Raw genomic sequence first — 19701 nt, 5'->3', positions numbered from 1 at the left:
CATGGCAGTAGATCAGTAAATGCTGCTTCTAAATTTATTGACATGATTTGGGTTACTTAATGAAACATACAGTTGAGACAGCTAAACCAATACACTGTGAAATGAAGTTTCTGTATCTCTTCTCCTGCAGTCCTTTGCTTATGCCTTTCATTTCAGCACCTATTTCATTCTGCCTTGTATGATAAATCCACATGACTGTCATCCCATGTCTACAGTAAGTTTTTCCAGTATAGAGCCAGTGCCTTAATCTCTTCATTTCTTCAATATTCTTTAGTCTTTAGTCTATTAGGCCCTTGGGATTCAGTAGTGAGCACAAGATCACCATCTTCGTAGAGCTTATGGAGTGAAATTGACAGTGAAATATTCACAAATACAGTTAAGAATAATAATATATAGTATGAAGGAAAAGTACATCCATAACATACCATGGGAGGTTGCCAATGCTTGTTAGCCAGATGAAGAAAAGAAAGCAAATGTTGAAATTAAGAATCTACTCGGGCTTCCCTGGTGGCGCAGTGACTGACAGTCCGCCTGCCAAAGCAGGGGACACGGGTTCGTGCCCCGGTCCGGGAAGATCCCACATGCCGCGGAGTGGCTGGGCCCGTGAGCCATGGCTGCTGAGCCTGCGCGTCCAGAGCCTGTGCTCCGCAACGGGAGAGGCCACAACAGTGAGAGGCCCGCGGACCCCAAAAAAAAAAAAAAAAAAAAAAAAAAGAATCTACTACTATATCCCTCAACAACAAGCTAATTTATTGTTCATTTTACCTTAATATCTGTGTAAGCTGGGAAATTGTAGTCCAACCACCCTGGATTCGAGAACAATCTTGACTGAGGACCAAGAGGCAATACTGAATGAGATCATAACAATATATATCTTGTTTGACTTTCTTCAACTCTGAGCTTCCAAAAGGTGTGTTGTTTATTATTTCTAAGGCAAAAGGAAATAAGATATACTTATTTTTGCTCAATAAATCCAAGAGCTATCCGTATTTTTATAGGTTGAATAATGACTAAAAATACGTTAAAAAGGAAAAAGAAATCACTGCTTTATCACAGTGTTAAGATTTCACTGAACAAATTAAAAACAAATGCTAAAATTGTACCCATGATGGAATTTGTTTTGTTAAAGTGTCAGCCGATCACAAAAAGATTTTCTTACCTTTTAACTTCAACAGTATAACAGGGACATTCTGCTCAGGACTTATTGCAACTTCAGCAGCTAGAGATAAGATCCTTGGGTCTGTACCCATTGGCTTCATTTCTCATACCACCTATATTTGACAGAATCAGAAAAATAAAGGTCAACAGCCTAAAATATTCACCCCCTAAATAATGTTTGAAATATAAATGACAACAGCTTTGCTTGGTTCAAGAAGTGAAGGGTAGATTTTTCTTATTTCTTCCTTATAGGGAGAAACTGGTTTTTCCAACTAGTGTACCTCTAAAAGAGTTAAAGACCCTTATACCTTACTGTAACAGCTACACTAGGTACTGTTTATTGTGCACTCTCTAAGAGTCAGAAACTGTGCTTGGTGCTTCACATTCACTCTCTCTAATCTGCACAACAATCCTAGGTTAGGAGTTAATTTTCTTTCATCATAAAAGAGAAACTGAGTGTGCAGAAATGAGCTAATACAGGCCTAAGACTGATATCTTTTTTAAAGGTCTCCTTACAAGGTTGGCCCTTGCCTGGTGTCTAGGAACTTGGATTTCAGGAGGGTTTCCACCAATTTCCTAATATGACTGGCTCACTGGGCCTAAACTGTTTGTAAAAACAATGCGGTTTATGTTGAACACCTGCTTTCCTTCCTGAAGTCTGGAATTCTGATACGCGGTAGCAGAGGATGCCTACATGACCATCTCCAATAAAGACTCTTGTCACTGAGTCTCCAGTGAGCATCCCTGGTAAACAACACTTCAACATGTTATTACAACTCACTGAAGGAGGAATTAAGCATGTCCTATGTGACTCCGCTGGGAGAGGACTCTTGGACGTTTGCACCTGTTCTCCTCTGAGTTTCACCTCATGTGCCTTCTCCCTTTGACGATTTTCCTTTGTATCCTTTTAGTGTAATAAATCATAGCTATGATTATGATTATATCCTGAGAACTATGAGCCCTCCTAGCAAATTACTAAACCTGGAGTTGGTCCTGGGGATTCCCAACACAAAATTCAGAAATGTTATTGTAAAATAACCAAAGCTTGTTTATAAATAGCATAGTGAATAAATCAATTATCTTAAAAAAAATCCACATCCCAATTCAATTTGTTGCTAAAACTTTTCTTTAAAAAATTTAAAGAAAATTAAATTCTTTTAAGGCATTCAAAGCTCAAAGATACCATTTTAAAAAAAGTATAATCTTAACTTATTTATAATAAATACTAACATATATTAAGTGCTAACTATGAATTAAGCACTGTGCTAAGTGCTTTCATGTGCATTATCTCATTTAATCCTCACAACAGGACTATGAGGTAGAGCCTTTAATCACCTACATTTTACAGATTAAAAAAAAGTAAAGTTTGAAGAAGTTAAGAAATTTGTCATGGTTCCACCAGCATGTGGTGGAGTCAGTATTCAAATCCAGATCAGTATGAATCCAATTTCCATTACCATGTTCATTATATTCCTTCCCACATAAAAGAGTAAAGAAACACAAAACATATTCCCAAATAACCTACTTCTCACTTTTTAAGCTATTATTCTTCATAACTGGCACCACAGTTCACACTTTATATTAAAGAGTTGGGGACTTCCCTGGTGGTCCAGTGGTAAAGAATCCACCTTCCAATGCAGGGCATGCAGGTTCGATCCCTGGTTGGGGAACTAAGATCCCACAAGCCGCGGGGCAACTAAGCCCACACACCACAACTACTGAGCCCACACGCCTCAACTAGAGAGCCCGCATGCCGCAAACTACAGAGCCCACACACTCTGCAGCCCATGCCACAACGAGGGAGAAAATGTGCAGGCCATGACTAGAGAGAAGCCCGCATGCTGCCACGAAGAGCTTCCGAGCCGCAACGAAAGATCCCACATGTTGCAACTAAGACTCGATGCAGCCAAAAATAAGGTAAATAAATAAATAAAATATTTTTTTAAAAAAAGAGTTGCCCATAATACAGGATCCAAAAATCATTCCTTTTTAGGTAAAATACAGATCATTAAAAAACAAGTTTTCTGGAAACATTTTTAAAGAAAGCCCAGCACAACTCTTGGCACATAAACTTTCTAGGAGAGTGGATATAGTTATCTCATTCTTTCCAATGGCTGTATTATGCTATGCTTCCTTTGTAAGAGTGTATCAAAATATGTTTAAACATCTCCTCTACTGGAAGTCATTCAGAGTGTATGCTAGTATAAGCAATGCTGCAATGAATATCGAAGTATATGTCTTAGGTACTCATGATAGTGCTCTGTGGGATGAATTTTTCCCTTGCAGTCAGATGGCTGGGTGGCAGGACACATATTTTAAAATTTTTGATTAGATACCAAATTTTTCTCCAAAATGGGTGTTCCAATTTATACTTCCACCAACAATGTATGAGGGTGCTCATTTTACTATGCCTTCAATAGTACCTAATGTTATATTTTACATTTTTGTCAATTCGCTAGGTGAAAAATGGTATCATCTTGTTTGGGTGTTTTTGGGTTTTTTTTTCGGTACGTGGGTCTCTCACTGTTGTGGCCTCTCCCGTTGCGGAGCACAGGCTCTGGACGCGTGGGCTCAGCGGCCATGGCTCACAGGCCCAGCTGCTCTGCGGCCCGTGGGATCTTCCCGGACCGGGGCACAAACCCGCGTCCCCTGCACTGGCAGGCAGACCCTCAACCACTGTGCCACCAGGGAAGCCCGATCATCTTGTTTTAATTTCTATTTCTTTGATTATTAGGGAGGTTCAGCACGTTGCATGTTCACTGGCCATTTATTCTTTTATATATTTTCTCTTCACATCCCTCAACAACTTTTCTATTGGCTTATCTTTTTGTAGAAGCTTTAAGTTTTTCATACATGGATATACACCCTTTATCTTTTATATTGGCTATAAACACTTTATCCTCATCTGTCGTTTATTTATTAAAGCTTGATTATGGTTTTACCGTAGTTTTAGAATTTTTATGTAGTCAAGTATAACAATCTTCCCTCTATAACTTTTGCCTTTGGTGTCATGCTTAGAAAGGTCCTCCCTACCCTAAGAGCTAAAATATAATCTCCTAATTTTTTCTACTGTTTTTATTATTTTGTTTTACCTATATCTTCATAAACATAATTTATTTATATCTTCAATACAAATGTAAGTTATTTTTGTGAGTGGTTTAAGATAGGAAGCTATAACGTCAGATGAGGTTACAGACTGGTGTAAAAAGAACAAATGCACATAGCTATTATAAATTTCTGAGATAATTTATCATGAATGGATACAAGAGAAGCAATCTGAAATGTCACTTGGGTATATTTTTAGATTCTATTTAGTCCATTAGTCTATTTGTTTCTTCCTGGGCTAGTACAACATATTTCATTTAGATGTATGTTTAGAGAAAATTCACATTCGAAGGTAAGCTTCATAAGGGCAAAACTCATACCATTCTTGGTGGCTGCCTTCTTACCTCTTTGGTTCACTGTTATATTCCCAGAGGCTAAACTAGCACTTGGCATGTGGTAGGTACTTAGTATTTATATATGTTGAAACAATGAATAAATGCACAAACTTTGGGTATCCCAAAACCTCAATTTCTTGATGCTCTGCTTTTCTCCTGGTTATAAAATGGAAACCTCAGACTTCTGGTTGAAAGCCTTTTTAAAGTAAAATAGATTCACAACACTGTTCTTGCCCTCTGGCTAATATAATAAAACATCATCACCACCACCAAACATGCGTAGGGCTCTATGATAGACCCAAGGTTCACAACAATTTTATATAGGACAGATTTCCTGCTCACATTCTGGTTAGGAAAGAAAAGTATACACACAGACCCATATACACACATATGTAAAATAAAATAATTATGTAAAATACGTTACATGCCAAATAGGTGACACAGATGATAAGAATAAAGACCACAGAGTCAGAGGACAGGGTTTCCATGAACAAGCTTTCTTACCTGTAAACAAAATAATAATTTCTACCTCCTAGAGTAATTCAAGGTTTAGAAAAGAAGGCAACCACCAAAGATGGCCCTAAAATGTTGCATGACAGTAAAGTCTCAAAAATAATAACCATTCAGAGAGCTTTTACTTTATCCCATGAATTGTTTTAAATGCTTTCTTGTACTAATTTAATCCTCTCAACAACTGTAAGGTATAATAAGTACTATTATTTTTTCCTCCCATTTTAATGATCAGCATCCTTAACTTTGGTTTGCACAAAGTCATACTGTACAGAGTATGAAGCTGGGGTTCAAACCCAAAGATTCTGGCTTTAGAACCCAAGCGCTTAACTACCACAGGGAACAGTCTTAGTCCACCTTAAAAGAGTAGAATTTGGACAAGCAGATAGGCTGCGAGAGACACATTCATCTACCTGCCTGGAACAATAAATTACAAACCTGTCGAAGGTAGCAGTTAAGTAAGAAAGTTTTCTGATTACGTAATTACCCTGAAAAACCACCACTGTTATGGCAACCAATTGTAAACCTTCTCTTGGATGCTTCTCTTCTAATACAGCACTTCTCTCATCTTTACCCTTAAACTCACGAACTTCTGACAGAAAAAATGAAAAAAAAAGACAATTATTTTTCAATTATTAATGCTATTACCCTGCTGCCAGAGCACAAGGTCTGGCCTTGATCTTTTGGGAATTCGGTCTTCAGGGCCGTGCCGTTACCGCCGCCACAGATCACTGTGAATTAGATAAAGAAGGTAACCCAATGGATTCCGCTGCAAGTAATCCTAAATATCTGCAGTTCCAAACTCTGAAACTTTTTTACCCGCCCCATTTCACCCCCCTCCCTCTATCCCAGTCCTTATACCACCAGGAACTTCCTCTGGAACATAAGGTCAAAAAACGATTGCTGAGGCAACGGCGTCGCCTTCAGTCAGGTCCACCGACCGCGTCTCTGAGGCCACGGGCGTCCCTACTCCGTATTCTAGAGCCGGCTTTCGTGCTATCAGGCCTTGGACAAGACACCAGGCCTAGTGCCCAGGCTCCGCCCCTGCCCCACCTCAGTTTCCACACCAGATCTCCACAGAAAAGGCGTGGAGCAGGCCGATTCTCCCTTTAAGAGCTCCTACAAGACGGGTCGCTTGGTCCAGAAGCCTGCGGTCCGGGCCTCCCGGTATCCCGGGGCGCCCTCCTTCCCCAGCCGCCCAGTCAGGTCGGCTACCTCATTCCCGCTTCGCGCTGCTCCACCGAATAACCCCGCCCCCACCGCGCACCTCAGAAACGCGGCGTGCCGGGGTCAGCGTGCGTCCCAACGTGGGAAATGGAGCCTGGCTGCAGGACCAGAAGCCTCGGGGCCAAGGGGCGGGGCGCCAATCTCCAGGAGGCCAATCAGCACGCGAGAGGCCCGGTGGGACCGCGCTTGTCGGCCGCGGGGCGGAGGCTATGGTGGCTACGCCTGCGGTGGCCGAGTGCCTCTTCTTCAGGCTGAGTTGGCAGAGGGTAGTGAGCGCCGGTGGCCGAGGCAGAGTCGGAGCCGGAGGAGAATGATGAATGGAACCGCGGGACCTTCGCATATTGACAGTCGCGAGCGGGTTCTCAAGTTAGGGGAGAGTTTTGAGAAGCAGCCGCGCTGCGCCTTCCACACTGTGCGCTGTGAGTGAGGACGACCCCCGGGGAAACTGGGGGGAATCTCTGGGTATGGGGGTGCGGAAGCACAACTCTCTCCAAGTCGTGTTCGAACAGAGGCCCCCACCCCTTATTCTATGGGAGAATGCGGTGCCCAGCGCGACCTGCTGCCCTGTCCGGAGTGCTAGGGGGCCGGTGGAAGCAGCCTGGTCGAGCAGGTGTGGGTAATTCTGAGCAGAGAGATTTAGGTAAGACCAGCAGGTAGAAAGGGACGCTTTGTGGAGGTCTACAGGGGTGACTATGGGTGGAGTCAGACGTGACTGGCGGATCATGCAGAGGTGGAAAGGAAAGTATACAGTTGACCCTTGAACAACGCAGGGGTTAGGGACGTCGACCCCGCGCAGTGGAAAATCCACGGACTGCTATCTCTGCCTCCAAAACGAAGGAATTGATACATGACTCACCCAAGATCCCGAAGCTGAAGCCGTTTGGGTAGAATCAGGACTCAAACGCTATAGTTTTTTTCATTCCACGTATTGTGATCTCTAATGGAACACAGACTTTTCCCCACACTTCGTTAAAGATCTGTAAGATGAAAATACAGATACTCTTTATTGGAAAAAATCGTCATGTAAGTGGACCCGTGCGGTGCAGACCCGTGCGTGTTATTCAAGGAACAGCTGTAATAAGGTGACAAATGGAAGGGGGCAAAAGGAAATGGGAAGGGAAAATGCCTTTAGGTTGGTAGGGAAGCATTCTCTCCCTTCTTCACTTTTGGTGTCTGCCTGATGAAAATGCCTTTAGGTTGGTAGGAAAACATTCTGTCCTTTCTTCACTTTTGGTGTCTGACTGATGAGGGTTCTTATTTACTGTGTTCCTGGAGAAATATTCTGGACGATTCTAATAATCTGTATCTCTTTTGGACCCCTGATTTCATTCAGTCACTTATCAAATACTGATTATCACTGTACTGAAGGGTGTGTTATGAATTTATTAGAAAGATATTTACCCCCTGTGATTTCTCCTTTTGGTTTCCCTTTGTCCTCTGGAACTAGTTTTGATACATTTTTCTCTTTTATGTTATTGAGGTAGAAAATGGAACTCTTTTGCTTTAATAGTTGGATGGTGTAGATTCCAGGAAGAAAAATATAGTATATTATGATTTGGTATGTAAAACATTCATTTTTTGCATAATAGCCCTCATAGAATTATAGAGTGGGAAGGAAACTTTGAGATCATTGAATCATAACCTCTTATTTTTCTGTGGCCAAATTGTAAAGTAGGTATTTTTTCACTTCCTCTTTCTAGCCCTGCCCTTCCTTAGTGTCTCATCATTCCACCCTTCTCATTCTGTCCTTAGACTGTTCAGAGATCTTTATGGTTTTTACTCTGAAGTGTTCCATGCTTCAATTAAAACTCACATTCTCCAAAAGTTTACTTAAGTTGTACACAATCTAATTACAGTAACTCACAGTAAAGGTATGAAGAACCAATAGGTTTAACTCTCCAAGGATATATTTACATTTTATGAAAGGATTTTATTAAGCAAAGTTAATATCTGTTTGATAGAATAAATGGGGGCGATATTTGCAAACAGATCTTCAACATTGTCCCTTCTTTACCATACTTTGTGGTCCAAGACTTTGAAACAGCTAGTGCTGGCTGTGCAGTTTCTCTCCTTCTTCAGCCCCATTTTCCAGAAGTATGATATAGTTCTTATCTGGTTTCTCCATGCCTTTCTCTCAAATAATAACTTCCCTCTCCTTTCCTCTTCTTTCTCAGGTATGCAGTGATCTTAGTATCAGTTTTTTTAATGATAAGTTTTGAGATTACACAAATTTGCTCAAGAATCTATTTTCGTGTAACTTGGGTATATAGTCTCTTTTTAAGGGCATAAGCCCCAAATTAAGTGAATAAGAAATAGCCTTCGAAAAGCACTTTGCAGGTGCTTCAAAGCCTTTTATTTATAAAAGTTCTCAAAATGCTGGAATTGTGTCTTCAGAATCAGAGTATCGGGTGATCCTGTTACAAGAATGAAAATAAAACAACAATAATAATAACTACAAAAAAAACAAATGTTTGAATACACCTTTAGTCCTGTGGAAGACATCAGAAAGGTTTTCAGCCCTTAGTTTTATTCTTGTTGAAGCAGACAGAACCTTTCTAGATTTATTAAAAGAAAACCAATCATTATCCTTGAGGATAGGTTCATTTCCCATATGATTCTCATCCTTAAGGACTCAGAGTGAGGGATGGAAACTATAGACTTTCATACAGGCAGGTGGATATGATTATTTATTTTTTAAATTGTACATTTTTCTTTCTGAAAACCAAAAATGTTTAGTATTTTTAATTATCACTACTACATATAAAGATATGTTTTTTCCTCAGGGAACTGAAGAAGAACTTTGTTTCTATTTTCAGAAAAATATACTCATGTTTAAGCTCTGTAATAAAGTAGAACAGAAATACACACAGATAATACATTAATTTCAACTTTTTATTAACTATGTAAAATAGACAATTCATTTTAAGTTGCTGAGCTCATCTTATCTATAGAATGAAGCAATAAATTCATCCATTCTATCATTTTTTATTAAAATTATGAACTGCCCTTAAATTGATAGGTATGTGAAATATACAATATTTTCAATATCAGTTTTACATAGTGCTTGAAGCTTTCATTCATTCACTAAATGTAAATATCTTTCTAAATCTTCTAAGTTTTTTTTTTAACAGGTAAGTCTGTAAAGATATATATTGAAAGTATCATGATAATTTGTAAGGATGGTTCAAATATATTTTAGCATGACATTTATTTATTTAAATTTTTTTTATTGGAACATAGTTGGCATACAATATTATGTGAGTTTCAGGTTTCCTACATAATGATTTGACATTTGCATACATTATGAAATGATCACCAGGATAAGTCTAGTAACCATCTGTCCCCATACAAAGTTATTACAATATTACTGACCATGTTCCTTATGCTGTATATTATATCCCCATGACTTGTTTCTTACGTAACTGGAGGCTTATACCTCTTAATCCCCTTCAGGGTGGACCTAATTTATAACAAACAAATCAATGTTACCTGGGAGAAAGTAGTATTCTATCTTTATGTACTTGGGTAATTTTGCCTGTTCAATACACTGAGGTTTTGGAAAAACCTGGATGTGAATTCTGACCTCCACCACCTATATATGTAATGTAACTTTGGGAATACTCTCGAAGCTTTCAGTCTCAGTTTTCTTAAGTGTAAAATGGAAATTATAATATCTACATTTCAGAGTTTCAGGATTAAGTAAGATAGTATAAACAACTTAGCACAGTTTTTGGTGCATGATAGAGAATAAATAGTAGTCACCATTATTATTGAAGGGTTATATTCATGTGTGTATGCAGAGTGCCAATAAATGTACTTTACCTAGACTTTCAAAAAGCATTTATCGGGCTTCCCTGGTGGCGCAGTGGTTGAGAGTCCGCCTGCTGATGCAGGGGACTTGGGTTCGTGCCCTGGTCTGGGAAGATCCCACATGCCGCGGAGCGGCTGGGCCCGTGCGTCCAGAGCCTGTGCTCCGCAACGGGAGAGGCCACAACAGTGAGAGGCCCGCGTACTGCAAAAACAAAACAAAAAAAAAAAGATAAAAGAAAAAAAAAAAGCAATTATCGGGGCTTGACAGTAAAACCTATCAAAAACATAGTCTGGCATGTGGTAGGGAAGACGTGGGATGTTCTGTAAATGATAAACTTAATGCTTAACAGCAGATGCTTCACTGGGTAGAAGAGTTTGAGCAATAGGACCCATTAGAATAAATTTTGGATTTGAGCTAGTACTAGTTTTACACTTTATAACCAGATAAGGGAATAAAGATTGAAATTCCTAAGTTTGTAAATGACACCATTTTTTCCTGTCATGAAATGATGAGCTCATGGACAGTGACTACAGGAAGATTATCTGAGGCACCAAGTGGAGCCACTCCCAAAAAACTGGTTGTTAAGCTTTGGTATGGGCAAACATTAGAAAGTACACTAATGAAAAATAGGATTGAAATTATATTTACAATTAATGTTCTCTGATTAGTGTGGTATACTGGAAAGGGTATGGGTTTTGGAGTTAGTTGAATTAGTTCATATCCCAGGAAACAAATTTATGTTACTAATTGTGGACTCTTTTGTGAAGATACTGACATTGTGTGATGCTACAGCCAAAATAGAGAAGTGATCAACAATGATAGGAAAAGTATTGAGAATAAAGCAGGAAATGTTTTTCCACTCTTTATGTAATATAAGTAATTGTATTGTAAACCTGAAGAAAATAACATAAATGAAGGAAATCCAGAGAAAATAAATAAATGATAAAATTAGTGGTGAGGCTTCCAAACCAAGAAGAACCGAAAGAAATAAACTATTTAGTCTGGAATCATTCCAACTTAGAAGAGAATACATTTGACATTAGAAAACATATGGAAAGCATGAACATGAGATTATTCAACAAATTCTGTAGTTCTAGAGCTATATTTAACCCCTTGAATCTCAAAATTTGTATACTTAAAAAGAAATTTCTTGTGTGAAGGTAAATAAAAGACAACACTACTTAATATAACAAGTAATAAAATGTGGAATTTATTCTAACAATAATAATTAGAAATGTAAATAGGTTCAGAATAGTTTTGATGGACTTACTGGTTATAAATTCCAGCTTATTAAGTAAAGCTACAGATATTTTGAGTACATTTCTATCTGTTATTGGTATCTCATATACTATAGGCATTTATGCATAGGCTTCAAGGGCTTGTGAATCCCTTGAAATTATATAGTATTTGATATGTATGTTCATATATACATATTTTAAGCATGTATTACTTTTTTAAAAGTTAATTACTTTTTTTATTTTTGGCTGCATTGGGTCTTTGTTGCTGCACATGGGCTTTTCTCTATTTGCATCGAGTGGGGGCTACTCTTCGTCGCAGTGCGCGGGCTTCTCATTGCGGTGGCTTCGCTTCCCTTGTTGTGGAGTATGGGCTCTAGGTGCACGGGCTTCAGTAGTTGTGCACACGGGCTCAGTGTTTGTGGCTCGTGGGCTGTAGAGTGCAGGCTCAGTAGTTGTGGCGCATGGGCTTAGTTGCTCCGCGGCATGTGGAATCTTCCTGGACCAGGGCTCGAACCCGTGTCCCCTGCATTGGCAGGTGGATTCTTAACCACTGCACCACCAGGGAAGTCCCCATATATGCATTTTTATGCAGAGAGGATCTGTAGCTGGTTTATAATTTTCATCAGATTCCGATAGGGACTTATGACTATCCCTCATCTCCTAACACCACCCCTCCAGACACATGCATATACACAAAAGTTCGGAACTGTGGATCTAAGGAAAAGAGGATATATAATATGGAATGGGTAGAGTGTGTGGCTTGAGTTCCTGGCTTATCGTTTACTGGCTTCATTACTTTAGAGGAGTTCACCATCAGTAAAATATGGGTGAGAATATTCAATTCAGAGAGTTATGAAGATCAAAAGTAATGATATAAAGAAAAAGAATCTGTTTTTAAACACTAAAACAGAGGTTATAGATTTACAACCTATCAGCTGATTTTGACTTTAGAGATGCTTTTTTTGACCCACAGAGTTGTTGTTTTAACATGATTTGGTTGTAAATACCTAAAAATCAAGATCTTTTATACAAAAATCTGGATTACCAGCCTCTATTTTAAAAAAAATCAGAAGATAACCTGGCAACAGCAAAGGAATTCTGTATCAGAATTATTATCAGTCATTGATGTATATATATATATTTTTTGAATTTTATTGTATTTACTTTTTATACAGCAGGTTCTTATTAGTCATTGATGTATATTGATGTGAATTATTTTTAAGTGACTTTCATATCTTAGAGGTTTTTAAGCTTGCTCAGTATGTGAAATATCTTAGCACCCTGTGTTCCCTCTAGGTGATATATTTTAATGACATCATTTGAATTATGATCTAATTCAAAATGAAAACTTATTTTAATTTCTTCTGAAGTGGCAGATTTGGTTAAATTTACACATCTTTTAGTGGTGTATGTATCCATGAAAAACTCAAGCTATTAAACTGAATAAGCTTTCTTTAAATTTTCCCCATGAATGTGTGTTTGCTGTGTTTTCATTCATTTTGTATTCTGCTAGGACAGCAGACAAGTGGTAGTAGGAACCCAAGGTGGTTTAAGAAAAATTTAGGGGAGAAAAAAACCTGAAAATTGAAGATGTTCTACTGATATTGGTTTTTAGCAAGTTGTCAAGATAGTGACATTATTTCGTTTTTAGTGGTGGAACATTGTAGTCTAGTTCATCTTGATCTAAACAGGATCCCAAGGGATCATGAAGTGAGGAATACTGTTTTAGAGTGTAGCTATTTCTTTTTTTTCTCAGAATTATATATACACAAATAATTTGGATTGTATTTTGTTTGTTTGCAATATTAAGACTCTTCTAAGCCATTTTAATTACTGGCTGTTGAAAAATGATTTATCACTCTGAAACATGCTCATATTTTTGATACCCAGGTATTCAGGTATTCTTCCATCTTATAAAAACCAGTATCTATATCTATTTTTAGATGACTTCAAACCTGCTTCTATTGACACTTCTTGTGAAGGAGAGCTTGAAGTCGGCAAAGGTGAACAGGTGACAATTACTCTACCAAATATAGAAGTGAGTATTTCCATATATTTAATCTAAATAGATGTTTTTACAGGATTTCCACTAAATTTAAATGAAAATAATTGTACAATTCATGTAGTGGTAGTCAGTTAAAGAAATTAATAAATACAGCAAAGCCAAAAAATCATATTTTAAACTATCTTAAGTAAAACAATCTTAAACTCTTAAAATTTACTTTGTAAGTTTCAAGAACTATCATATTAAATGATTTGAAACAATTGGAGGTCTAAACAGATATTTATTAAATCACTATTATGAGCCAGATTTTGTTCTCCAAACCAGGAATAATAACATATGCCCTGCCATCTAGTCCTAATCTGTTACAGCAGACAGACATATAAACATCTATCTAGTGCTATAGATTAGAACAGAGACAAAATTCTGTTTAAGCACATAAGTGGAATTAAATACTCTGCCTGGTGGAATCTTTTTTTTTTTTTTCCCCCTGCGGCACGCGGGCCTCTCACTGCCGCGGCTTCTCCCGCCGCGGAGCACAGGCCCCGGACGCGCAAGCTCAGCAGCCACGGCTCACGGGCCTAGCCGCTCCGCCGTACGCGGGATCCTCCCGGACCGGGGCATGAACCGGCGTTCCCCGTATAGGCAGGCGGACTCCCAACCAGTGCGCCACCAGGGAAGCCCTACCTGGTGGAATCTTGAAAGGCTTCACAAAGCATTTGCTATGTGGGCTGAGACTTAAAGGACAAGTGGAATTTCATCCATTATAAGAGGAGTAGAATATTCTAGGCAAAAGGAACAGTATGTGAAAGGCTCCAAATGGAGAAAGGACAAGTGGAATAAATGAATGAATGTAATAAATTACAGAATAATGAAAAATGATTGATAGGAGTGGAGACTGGAAAGGTAGATTGGGACCAGATTATAAAGAATCTTTTATGTTGTAATGTAGAATTTTGAGATTATGCCATAGGTATTAGAGAACCATTAGAGGTTTTTAAGCAGAGAGCTAACATGGTTAAATTTGTGCTTTGGGAGTGATTTTTTTTTTTTTTTTTTTTTTGCGGTACGCGGACCTCTCACTGTTGTGGTCTCTCCCGTTGCGGAGCACAGGCTCGGGATGCGCAGGCTCAGCAGCCATGGCTCACGGGCCCAGCCGCTCCGCGGCATGTGGGATCTTCCCAGACCGGGGCACGAACCTGCGTCCCCTGCATCGGCAGGCGGACTCTCAACCACTGCGCCACCAGGGAAGCCCTGGGAGCGCCCTGGGAGCGATTTTAACAATGACTTAGGGAATGGACTGGAAAAGAAAAAGACTAGGTCAGGGAGGCCTTTACCAAAATTTTGCCCATTTAAAAAATTTTCAGATATATCAAAGTAACGCTATCAAATACTGTTTACATAAATATGCAAGTTCTTTGTTGTATGCTCTAGTTTTCTCAGCCCTTGAGTTAGAAATTTCTTAGCATTCAACTTAAGTTTCTTTTTCCTTTTATACTGACTTGATCTATTCTCAAGGAAAACCAAGACTAACTTTATACTCTAACATAGAAAACACTGGACTTTCTGAGATTTTTTTACATTGTTTTAACTTTTGTAATAGGAATGGTTTTGTGCTAGTTCATCCACATTCTCTTGTATGCATTTATGAGATGGCTTGTCATGGTTAGAGGTATAGCAAGCAAGCTCTCTATCCTCTATCTAGCCTTCCATCTGTTTCTTTTTGTCTGTCAACACCATGTATTGAGACCCCACCTTTATGTCAGACTATATGAGTTGCTGCCTCTGAAGGTTTCCCTAATGTTAATGAAATTTGTGGGTGCATTTTATTGTATATTTCTCATTTGCTCCCTTAAAAATTGAAGAAAATGAAAAATCAACTCAGTCTGAGACATTGTAGATAAGTAAGCCTTTGTATTACTCTGTTATTAAAAATTGTTCAGATTCTGGTGTCTCTAAAATAGTTTGGATATTAAGTACCCAATAATCTAAGGGTTTTTTTGCTTTATGAGGTTTATTATAGAAAAGCCCAAATCATTCACTTAATCTTAAAAGTTATTGAAAAGCCTCATGTGGCTAACAGGCACCACCTGTTATCCTGGTCTCAGATTATAGGATTATTGATCAGTGATGATTGGTTTGCAGAACTTTAGATGAGTTCTTCTTTGCCACGTAGCATATTATTTTCTCAAATTGCAATCCTCCCATCCTCATGCCTTGCATTGTTTTTCTACTCCAAGCAGATGGGGATTCTTACATTTACTAATAAACCTTTTTCATTCACACATAATCCTGCTTTAATCAAGAGTTACCATCTATCATGTGTTCGATTTTGGTCTCAATTGAAAATACTTCTTGAAGGAATGACAACTATAGGAGGAAAATTTCAAGCTTCAAATTGTAAATTTATGAAATAGCAGAGAAATCATTTGGGAAAAGTAGTTCCCTCCCCACCTCAGCCCACCAGAGATATGTCCAAAATGACTATGCCTCAATATTTTTGTGTGTATATGTGTGCATGAGAAAGGGAGACAGATGGACAGACAGACCATATATGCATATACTTTCTGTGTGGTAAGTCCTTTGCTAGGTAGCTGTTAAGAATACAGAGGTAGGGACTTCCCTGGCGGTTCAGTGGTTAAGACACCACACTTCCACTGCAGGGGACAGGGGTTCGATCCCTGTTGGGGGAACTAAGATCCAGCATGCCATGTGGCGTGACCAAAAATAAAAATAAAAAAAGAAGACAGAGGTAGACTGGACGTGGTAGGTGTCCTAAAAAATATTATCATTTAATGAGGAAGATAGGAGATAATTGATTAAAATTTAGTAATGTAAGGACTATCATAAAGGTATACACAGAATATTATGGGAGTACAGAAGAGCGGCGATTCAGCCTGGGGAGGGAGAGGAGACATCAGGATATGCTGTCTTGAAGATGAGTTGAAATTACCCAGGTGAAGGAAAGAGGGAAGGACCTCTTAGAGAAAAGAAAGACATGGGCTAAGACAAAGCAACAAAAGAGTCTGTTACATTTGAAGAACTATATATAAGCCACTATGGCTCGGTAAGAAAGGGTGCATGTGGGGACATAGTCGGAGATGGTATTTAGGAATCAGATAAAGAAGGGCCTAATGTGTAATGCAAAAGAATTTGAATTTTATCCTGTGAATCTTTCAGATAGCTGGAATGGAAGAGAATTGTTAAAATTACCACTTGCTAAGAGCAAATTTTTTTCCTGCTGGGCCTACAATCTTTGAACAATTGTGAATAAGAATAGAAATTATATTCTCAAATTTTGTGGGGTTTTCCCCCTTCATTAAAGAACTTCTTCAAATAAGTAGGAGGTTTACATTTCTTCACAGTTCTTAATTTTGTGGGTATTTTGTGGAAATGTAATGATTATTAGTTTGAGGCATTTAGATTCTCCTATTTATCAACTTGCTTTCATCATCTTGGTGAAAATGCCTATAAGCTTGGAGGCATTCCATAAAATAGAATTTTTATTATTATACTTTTAAGAGTACCTTCAGGTTCTGGTGGTTCTTTGATAGGGTAGATTTTCTAATTCTCATTCCTCTAGGTTTTCTTTGGTAGTATCAAATAGAAGAAACTAATAAAAATGAAGAGTGTTAAGGGGGTTAAGATTGGGCATTTACAAATCTCTCTTTTCTGTAAACAATTCTCTATGGTTGACTGCTATAAAATTTCAAAATGTTGAATATTGAAAGGAAAAGATTTACTTGACTGTTATGATTTGTTATTGGTGTTGTCCAGTTTGGCATATTTTTAGTGCTATCTTGTGAGGTACTTTTGTGGGCTTTGATGAAATAGCCCACAGGAAACTTCCAGCTATACTTCCTATTATGCAATGAGTGCATCTCTAGTGGTTGCTCAACAACTTTAGCCCACAAACCCTGGACTTGTGAGAGTTCCATATGTCTGATGGCTACTATGCCACTCTAGATGACCCTGTTGGTCAAAGTCCCTTCCGAGATGAACCTAGTCTGATTCTTTCCATTGAGTTTACTTAGCTTACATGGGAAAATAGCCTACCACGTTCTTGGGACTTCAGCTTATTTTAGGACTTGACTCCTATTTTAACGTCCTATTACAGTTATACTTCTAAATGAATTATATTTTTATCATTGTATAATAAACCTTTTTTACCCTGTTTCTGTGATTTTAAGGTTAAATACCACCTTGTTTAATATTAATATTGCCACCTTTGCTTTCTTTTTGTTTGCATGTTCATGGAATCTAAGTGTCTCTTACTTTTATTTAGCTTACATTTTAAGTATATCTTTTGTTAACAGAATATTCTGTGTTTCATTTTTAAACCCATTTTGACACTTTCTATTTTTATTAGGAGAATTCTACCTACATTTAATTCAAAGTTTTATACTTGATTTTTATTTCTATCATCTTATAGTATGTGTATTAGTTATTTTAATTTGTTTTCTTTTTTCTGTTCCTTATTAGTTTTGTCAAGCGTCTCTTCTTTCTTTTCTTTTTCTTTGTTTTCCCTCATGTTACTTTGGGAGTACTATTGTACTCTTCCATTCCATTACTGATTACTTTCCTTTCCTGGTATTCATAATCAGGCATGATCAGATTTGCCTGTTAGCAGATGGGAAATAAAACTAGAAGGAGAGTAGGGAGGAGGATAACAGTAATCTAGGTGACCTGATGATTGGGTTCTGAAGTTGGGTTATAGCAGTAAACATGGAGGTGGTAGGATGTGTTCCATAGTTATTCAGAGGCAAAGAGAGCTCATATGCTTCGGAGTTTCCTGGTACCTTAATAGTTTAATACCCCTTTCTTGGAATATGAAATAAGAGGGCAGAAATAGAAGTTTAAAATAAGAATGGTGCTCAATTTAACGAGGAAAATAGTTTAATTTTAAAAAATTGTTCAAAGTATAGAAGGCAGGTACAGGGATTGTGAAAGGCTTATTTAACTTGTTATTTATGGTAAAAATGTTCCTATTGTTCACATTCAACATTCATTGAGTATCTGTGAAGAGCTTGGTACTTCAGGTGCTAGGAGCAATAAAAAATTTCTAATCCAGTCCTCCTCCTTCAGAAACTCAGAGTACAATAATGTATTTTAAAATGTTTTCTATTCTAAGTGAGAATACAAGTATTTTTTACGAAGAATATATTACATGACTCTCTTAAATGTAATTTGGAGCCCTTGGGTTGCTGTTCTGGGGTATCTTACTCACTTGTTTTTAGTCAAGACGTTTGAAAAATATACTTATCAGCCAAGTAGGCCCAACTTAGTTTTGTCATGATCATGCTTCTGGCTCTCTGCCTTACCAGGGCTTCAGCTAAGTGCTCCGCATCTCACTCTTCTAGGGCCACTCCAGATATGTCCTTATCTATGTGCTATGCATGCTTGACTTCCTGTAGATCATTTTTGTTTTAGAAAAACTTGTTCCTTACTTTTGGTTTCATAATTTTCTCTCCCAACCTCTCAAAGGTCTCTAACCTACCCCTTTTTATGGCATCCTCAATTACCAAATTTATCTCATACTCCTCTGGTAATGTGTTAAGCCTCTAATGATTGTTAACTTTTAAAATATGATATCCCCTGGGACTTCCCTGGTGGTCCAGTGGTTAAGACTCTGTGCTACCAATGTAGGGGGCCTGGGTTCGATCCCTGGTCAGGGAACTAGATCCTGTATGCCACAACTAACAGCCTGCATGCCTCAACTAAAAGATCCCGCATGCCGCAAAGAAGGTCCCACATGTGGCAACGAAGATCCCACGTGCCCCAACTAAGACCCAGCGCAGCTAAATAAATAAATATTTTAAAAAAAAGGATAGGCCCTTTAGTCTTTTTTAGAAGTCACCTTTTTCTAACCTGATCTAACATTACTATTGTATTTGGCAAAATTGTTATAATCAGTGCTTTAAAATTTTAATGTACTTTTATAAAGTTCAAAACCAAGCAATTATAACAATATATTATTTAGGGATACATATATGTGGGATAAAATAAGAGAATGAGAAACATAAAATTCCTTCAGGGTTGAGGGAGGCAGGGACAAAGGATAGAAGAGGAGCATAGGTAGATGTAGGTTATTAGTAATGACCAGGATTCTTTAACCTTCTATTATGGAAAACAGAATAGTATAATGAACTCCTATGTACTTACTAAGCTTCAACAATTATCAAGATTTCGCTAACCTTTGTGTTTTTTTTTTTTTTTGTGTTTTTTTTTTTTTGCGGTACGGGGTCCTCGCACTGTCGTGGCCCCTCCCGTTGCGGAGCACAGGCTCCGGACACGCAGGCTCAGCGGCCATGGCTC

General features: G+C 38.3%; 2 protein-coding genes across 3 annotated transcripts in view; one reads left to right on the top strand and one right to left on the bottom strand.

Annotated features, from left to right (window-relative positions):
* IQCB1 (IQ motif containing B1) overlaps nt 1–1265 on the bottom strand; it is a 40408-nt gene extending 39143 nt beyond the window's left edge. Inside the window, exons 1-2 of one of the 2 annotated variants that reach the window (XM_007450503.1) lie at nt 1160–1265; nt 766–928 (exon numbers count right to left, since the gene is read on the bottom strand). In XM_007450503.1, coding sequence (XP_007450565.1) covers nt 766–928; nt 1160–1259 — 263 coding nt within the window. In that variant the 5' untranslated portion in view covers nt 1260–1265. The remainder of the gene's footprint in view (nt 1–765; nt 929–1159) is intronic. The other variant, XM_007450502.1, reaches the window with a different exon arrangement.
* A 5287-nt stretch (nt 1266–6552) lies between these two features.
* Nucleotides 6553–19701, top strand: part of EAF2 (ELL associated factor 2) — a 45968-nt gene continuing 32819 nt past the window's right edge. The window contains exons 1-2 of the mRNA XM_007450501.1: nt 6553–6754; nt 13328–13422. Of these exons, the coding sequence (XP_007450563.1) occupies nt 6646–6754; nt 13328–13422 (204 nt within the window). The 5' untranslated portion in view covers nt 6553–6645. The remainder of the gene's footprint in view (nt 6755–13327; nt 13423–19701) is intronic.

The sequence above is a fragment of the Lipotes vexillifer genome, unplaced genomic scaffold, assembly GCF_000442215.2.
Source record: "Lipotes vexillifer unplaced genomic scaffold, Lipotes_vexillifer_v1.1 scaffold1106, whole genome shotgun sequence".
NCBI lineage: Eukaryota > Metazoa > Chordata > Mammalia > Artiodactyla > Lipotidae > Lipotes > Lipotes vexillifer.
The sequence above is the reverse complement of the archived record's forward strand: the minus strand, read 5'-3'. Positions and strand labels throughout refer to the sequence as shown.